This window comes from Zophobas morio, unplaced genomic scaffold, assembly GCF_036711695.1.
Source record: "Zophobas morio isolate AGI-343-1 ecotype UQ-CSIRO unplaced genomic scaffold, CSIRO_AGI_Zmor_V1 ptg000167l, whole genome shotgun sequence".
NCBI classification, from domain to species: domain Eukaryota; kingdom Metazoa; phylum Arthropoda; class Insecta; order Coleoptera; family Tenebrionidae; genus Zophobas; species Zophobas morio.
The window spans coordinates 178,030-184,923 of NW_026972271.1; the positions used below are offsets into that span (position 1 = coordinate 178,030).

Consider the following 6,894-nt stretch of genomic DNA (forward strand, 5'->3'; position numbering starts at 1 on the left):
CGACTCAGTTTATTCACTATATCCTTACGTTTAATTAGCTTTTCGGTAGCTCGTTATAAGGTTAAAAAATATTAGCAATAAAATTTATTATAATTATATTATTTTTTGATGTAGGAGGTTAGGATTAATAAAGACCGCATAAATAAAAGGAGAATAGAAGCTTTTTTAAACTTTAAAAATGATATTAAAAATATAGCACCTGAGCACGAAGACTCTGGTACTTTCTTAACAGACTACTGTCTTTAGTAATTAAATGCTCTTTTTTAAGCTTCTAGCGCCGTTTTGACTCCTTTTATCCTCAACGATGCGCTTTCAAGTTATTAGCTTTGATTCCATTAACATAATTTTAGCCTACGTTAAATATATTACTTTAGAAAGAGTGATAGAGAAGATTGAAGTAAACAATAAACATTTTGTTATAGAGCTTTGTCCAGGTTTGATTATTTTTTTATTACTTTGTAACTCTTTCCTCTTAACCTACTCTTTTATGGAGGCCCCGGACTTTTGTCTAGTCTTTTGGCGGAACGCGCTAGTTACGTCTTTCAACTTTTTCGGAAGCCCATCTTCCTTGAGAATTTTAAAGTACTCCTTCCCTTGCAGAAACTCTTTAAACTTTCTATTTTTTTTTATAATTTTTTTTGATGTTATTATTATTAAGGTCTTTGAAAGAAAAGGATATAAAGTGCATTATTTGGACTGCAATATAAAAGAACTGCCCACTAGTTTAAATGCTACTTTAAAGAAAATGGGACTTTCTTATTCTCCTTCGGATCGTATTTTTCTCTAAACTTTTTATTATACGTTATGATGACATTGTAGTGATTTCGTTTAGTTAATTCTCCTTGTAAAGTTGTTGGCGTGTTGGATAAAAATTTGCTTGATCATTATATAAATGCTCTTCTTGCGTATGCAAAGGACCGCTCAGGTACCCGTCCTTTCTCGAATTGTTCTTTCCTTTCCCGTTTTTAAATTTATTTGTACTCATTACTTTTTTTTATTTTAATTTTTTTGATTTTTAATTTCTGCTTTCTGTATTTATTAAGTTTTTCTAATTATAGTTGCAGTGAACTAAAAAATTCAAGTTTAATTTTCTTTTATAATAATATTCTGTGATATTATTTAGTGTATAAAGACTTTTATAGAAGCACTCCGCTTTTTAGCTTGTGCGTACAAATAAATTTAGGCTGCACAGCGACAGTATTTTTGTTTGCGTTTTGTTCGTTTTCTATTTCTCTGCTTTTTTGAACCAGTAAAAATCAAATTTAAAATAGAATTTGTTGAATCTATTATACTTTTTTATGAAAAAATATATAATTTTTCATATTCTTTATTGTGAATGCAGCTCTAAAGAAAGTCTACAAGATTATAATTTTTTTTTATAATTCTAATTATATTTTCTTTATTGTTATTGACTGCAACCCGATATCTATTGCAGGACTATTTAAGTTTGGTAATTTCGAATCTTATTTTCTTATTCCTCAAGGAGCACTATCGGTACAATTTTTTCCAAATTTTTAAAGTTTTAATTTGTTTTTTTTATATATATATTTGTGTTTGGTTTATATATATTATTTTTGTTAAATATAAAAGTTATTAAAGAAACATAACGTTTTTTTCTATTTAGTTACAAAGTTAACAAGTTAATATAAATTATTATTATAAAACGGTGAAGTTAAATGAAATATAAAATATTAAGAAATAATATATATATATATACAATAAAAAGTCTATAAAATGTAAAGAAATTGCCTTTAATTTAGATAAAATAAATAATTTTTGAATTAAAGTAACCCGAACTAAATTTATTTATATACTATTATTATTATTATTATTATTATTATTATTATTATTATTATTATTATTATTATTATTATTATTATTATTCTCAGTCAACCCACGCCTTAACTTTTACTGAAAAGAAAATGTTTTGTCTTTTTGGTGTGTATTATTCTGTAGCGCTTTTGCACACGGAGAAGCGCCACGCCTTCGATCCCGCCTCCCCTCACGTAATAGTTACATATAACTGTGAGGAACCGCAAATTTAGCAGATTTAGCGATTTTTTGCTATAAAAATTTTTGTGATTGTGTTTAATTAAATCATTTATATTATTAATTTTACTCAGAATTATTTTTTTTGCGGATTAGAAATGTTTTTTATTTATCTGCTACTTTTATAAAAGTTTATATTTAATAAATGAAAGTTCTACCGTACAAATTTTAATTACTTAGGATATGAATCTTATTAAGATTACTCCGAAACCCCTTATTTATTCTTGTACAATTCCTATCTTTCGAATACATATTATATTATTAATTTTAATAAATTATGCATATGAAACTTTTTTATAATATTTTTAGCTCGCTTTTATCAACATCTTGAACGAGTTGCCGAAAGCGTTTTTAAACGCTATCAGCTACCCGTTGCTGAAAGTTTGAGGTTGATTAATAAAAAAAAAATTAAATTTTTAAAATCTTGTGTTAATAGTTTTACTAATTTTTTCTTTAAGGCGCGAAAAATTCATAAATGTTAAAGAAAAGAATCTTGTTTTTAAAAATCTGAAAAATCTTAAGGCAACAGACGTTAATTCGTGTGTTTTAGTGGATATCACAAGGATTGTTACGGGCTGCGGTACCCTGTGGAGTGGTAGCTGCCGTACTAACACTGATGAAAGGAATAAATTACTGTAAATCTATTATGGTAATATTTTTTGAAATATAATTTATGTACTTGCGGTCGGGTTAAAAATAAACTTTTCTAGTAAATATAAGCAGTATTATTTATTTTGTATAATATCTTACGTTCCTACTGACTGACAGAAAAACGTTTTTGTGAATTTTTCTGGCTAATAAAAGCGTTTCGTTTCTACGGGAATTATATAAGATTTTGTGCGATCTAAAGCTATTTGATAATATAAGAAAAATGCGTTTAATAATACTTAAGTTATAATCATTTTTTATGACTATTTTAGTAGTTTTTTGTCGTTCTTAAGTATTATTCCATTGTGATGTATTTAATTGACTTCTAGATTTTACTCAGCGCTAGGCTACTTTTTAATATTCGGCTTAAATTTTAAATCAACTTTTAGTTGTCTATTGCGCTTATGTAAGAGCTTGGTAGACTGGCGGCTCAAAAAAGTTCTCAAAGTTATCAAGTTTTAAAAAAATAAAGAAAAAAGTTAAGCTTCACTACTAATAGTCCCACATCAGTAAATAGTTTTCATTTCCTTCGTTTGTTATAATATCGATATTTCATGTTAGAAACCTAGTGATAAGCCTATTTTAGCTTTAAAAAGAAAATTCTTCTGGTGTTGACATAAATTTTGAACGAGCTCTATTATATACAAATCACTATATTAAAGGAAGCTTTTGCTGTGGATACTTTTTTTATCAGTCACCTTTTAATTTAAAAAGCATCTCAGCTTTATCAGAACAGTTTTCCTTGGGCCCCATCGGATCCCCTCTCTTCTTGATTTCAACTTGATGGATTAAAGCTATGAGTGTTTCAAGGCTACATTATTTTAAAAATCGTAGGATAACAAAGGCTAAACTCGCGACGAAATCCGCAATATTTTGTTAAATTAATATCTTAACCTGTTTGAAAATAGAATAATAACTTTTACAGTCTAAAATAAACTCTTAATTGTTCCCTTTTACCATGGACTCACTATTGTTCTGTGCTCTAGACAATTACTTTACAATCCCACCCAGCTTTATGGACGTCTGGCGCTTAGTATTGCGCATCTTCACTAAAGGCCGCCTATTTTACTACTCTTATGATTCTTCCAAAGGACGGAGTGATAGCAGGAACATATCCACGTAGAGTGGGGAAAACTGGACACTACAGATTTAGACTTCCTTGAATCGCAATCTTTGTTTTTATTTCTTTTTTTTTTTATTGAATTATGCAGATATTTGATGACTTCAGACTGCTTAATTTTGCTAACAACTAAACAATTTTTCGTCATAGTCTAAATTATGTAGACCGTTCCTCGCTTTTCCTTATGCCCTATTTAATTTTTACCTCTACTTTACCTTCAGTCTAGCCGTATGCACAATCAATTTTATATTACAACTCGCTTAAACTCACAGTTAAGGTTTCGTCCTGTTTTTTCTAATCTACTGCCTTAAACTTCGACTTTATAAGGAGTTAACGGCTTACTACTTCCCTATAACTCTACCAGCTTCCATTTAAATTTAAACTTTTTTAGCTGTGCTCATCCAAGTCTTGTACCCTCCTGAGCGGCTTGTCTTTTTAAATAATCTGCACTTCCCTTTTCTCTATACCGTAAGACTAATAATTGTGGGGAGTAACACGAGTTTATAATTTTATTAGATTATAATCCAACTCTCAGTTTACAAGCATCTTTCTCCGTACACATGCAAAAAACGCAAACGAAAAACCTAGAATCCATCTTTCGCCCTAGCTCCCTTGCCTCTAGTTTAATTTTAATAAGATTTTTAATTACGCGAAAAAAATTTTTATATTTTTTGGCCACTGCTTTATTTAGCCTGAATTTATTTTGCTTCTTTTTAGCTACTGCTATATATTTTTCTCGGGATTAGCTAAAGGACCATGGTAATTTACTACGCTAAGATTATACAAAGTATTTTGTTTCTCATGTATACTTCTACGTTCTACTCTCATTCTTTTTTAAATGTATTAAACCCTCTATAACTTGCTAACGCAAACTTATAATTTAGTACTCGAAGTTTTAAGCATCACAAAGCTATTATAAAAGAATTTTGCAGTTGCTATTATCCACATTTTATATGTCCATTTGGCTTTGTTTAGGATCATTTTCTTTTAATTTAGTGGGTTTATATGTGATCGCGCTTGTGTTTTTTTAATAACCGTTTTTCAGTTTAATGTTTAGATTGATGTTTTTAGTGTTAGTATTAGTGGTTGTGTTTAACAAATTGTTTCCTATTAGATAATTAAGATAGAAATCGCTTTATTTAGTTACGAGCAGAAAGTAAATTCTTCTACTAAGTTAAAACGTTCCTTGCAATCGAGTACTTCAGCTTTTGTTTTTATAACACTTGAATTCCCTTCAAGCTTTTTTTAATAAAATTAAAAGGATACCTCATTAAATGTAAAAAAAGCAGTTGTACAAAGACTTTATTTAGTTGACACAACTCGGCATTCTATTTAATGAAAAAGTTGGTGAAGTAGAAAACCATCGAGACTGGACAAGTCAGAAGACCACAAATTTTATGTGTTAGTCAGTTGTTATAATTATATTCTACTAACTTTGGAGCTACGAGTACTATCGAAGTTTCGTTCCAATTTTCTATCCAACCTAAGCTAGAGACAAGTAGATTGAGCAATTATAATTTTTTTCTTTACTTCTCGTCAACCCTTATTAATAAAATACTTTAAGTAGGTAAAGTTCGCAATCATTCGCTTTGCGTTCTTGTGCAGATTTCTATTTCGTATGGAAAGCTTAATCTATTGCATTGCTGGTTCTTGAGAAAGTTTTTGTCAGTTAGAATTTAAATCCACAAAGAATAAATAAAAGAGATACAATGTTGAGCTAGAGTGTTCTTTATGGCACCCGCTCTTCTTAAATAAAACACGAAACTTTAATACTAACCTTTCCACCTATTAAAAGCTGTGGTTCTAATAAATAGAGGACAGCTGTCTACTAAATTCTAAAACTATCAATAATCTTTTATCGTTCATATATTACCATAATGTTTGTCGCCAACTGTCCCAGCAGCCTACTAGTTTTGTCCATTGATAGTTGTTGCTCACGTTAATTACAAATTGTTTATAGTTTTATATACCATAAATGCTCAACCGCTAAGTTATTAACTAATTTTTTCATATATAATATTTTTAATTTATCCTTTCCATTGTAAAATCTCTTTTCGTTAAAGTATCTCACTAGTACTTGAATGCTACTTCGTTTAATAGTTCAACGTGACGTTATAATTTAACGTTGTTCCTGTTAGCAATGTTCTTTAAGTCCTCACATGCTCATAACAAGTCAAGCTCGATTTAATTAGTTTTCCTCTAACCGATTTTCCATCTTTCGTGCTCTTTTTTTATCATTTAGCCAAATACAGAACCTCAACTTTAGGGTCAACCATACTTTTGCACGTTGTTAAACAGTGGAAGACAAAAACAAAGTAGTAATCTGCCGTAGAGAGGGACATTCTTACGCCCCTATGGTTGCTGCTTTTCCCACCTTAAACCCTTATAGGTTTACTGTTTACAAAGTTTACCACTTGTCGCCTAGGTTCAATTTGCAAGAGTAAGTCTGTGGAACTTGACCGTAATAGACAGACTCGGTCTCTGAAACAAACACTGGTAAGTTTCAGTGCCATGTTCTAACGGATTAGGCAGCAACCAACAAAACATTGAAAAGTGGTCAATTTATGGAACGTAAACAAATCTATTTTAAGCCCTAGAGTTTTGCCCGTTAAAGGAATTTACCGCCAAGAAATTCTGTTAACACTATGCCAAAAAATTGTAGACCCCAGCGCTTTACAGTTTCTTCTTTGGTTGTAAGTTTGACTGTTCCTTAACCGCTATTAGCTTCGTGCCTTTTTCTCGATTCAAAAAGTTCTTTGAGTGTTCCTCATTACTACAGTAATAATCAAAGTCATCTTCAATATTTGCACGTATGTGCTTGTATAACTTGCTTATTTTTGTAAGCACTATTGCTTTTTGTTTATTTAAACAAAATGTTACCTTCAAGCTTCAGCAAAGGGAATAAATAATTTCAGTTGTAAAGGAAGAAGCAAACAAAAACTGTTTAAAGTTGTTTAAAAACATAAGCGAAAGTTTTCTCTTTTAATTATTATAAAGCCCCCTAGTGATCTAGTTAAGTTATTTATTCAGTTTAAATAAGTTTCCCTTCAAAACAGTGCACACAAGTTGGTAATAAG

The 6,894-nt window shown here is 30.0% G+C and overlaps 1 protein-coding gene across 1 annotated transcript; it reads left to right on the plus strand.

The window, feature by feature from the left end:
* On the plus strand, nucleotides 1-2,717 carry LOC135145660 (uncharacterized). The gene is made up of 12 exons (XM_064077786.1): nucleotides 1-60; nucleotides 115-217; nucleotides 269-316; nucleotides 375-434; nucleotides 494-582; nucleotides 659-773; nucleotides 833-925; nucleotides 1,436-1,494; nucleotides 1,890-2,006; nucleotides 2,230-2,275; nucleotides 2,359-2,437; nucleotides 2,508-2,717. The coding sequence occupies exons 6-12, from the start codon at nucleotides 746-748 to the stop codon at nucleotides 2,686-2,688; spliced, it is 603 nt and encodes a 200-aa protein (XP_063933856.1). The 5' UTR covers nucleotides 1-60; nucleotides 115-217; nucleotides 269-316; nucleotides 375-434; nucleotides 494-582; nucleotides 659-745; the 3' UTR covers nucleotides 2,689-2,717.
* Nucleotides 2,718-6,894: the final 4,177 nt, after the last annotated feature.

Excerpts from the sequence above, each read along its gene's own strand:
- LOC135145660 (XM_064077786.1), top strand. The coding sequence starts at position 746 with ATGGGACTTTCTTATTCTCCTTCGGATC. Across the intron at positions 926-1,435 it reads GTATGCAAAGGACCGCTCAG|GACTATTTAAGTTTGGTAAT; the intron begins GTACCCGTCCTT and ends TATCTATTGCAG. Across the intron at positions 2,438-2,507 it reads CCCGTTGCTGAAAGTTTGAG|GCGCGAAAAATTCATAAATG; the intron begins GTTGATTAATAA and ends TTTTTCTTTAAG.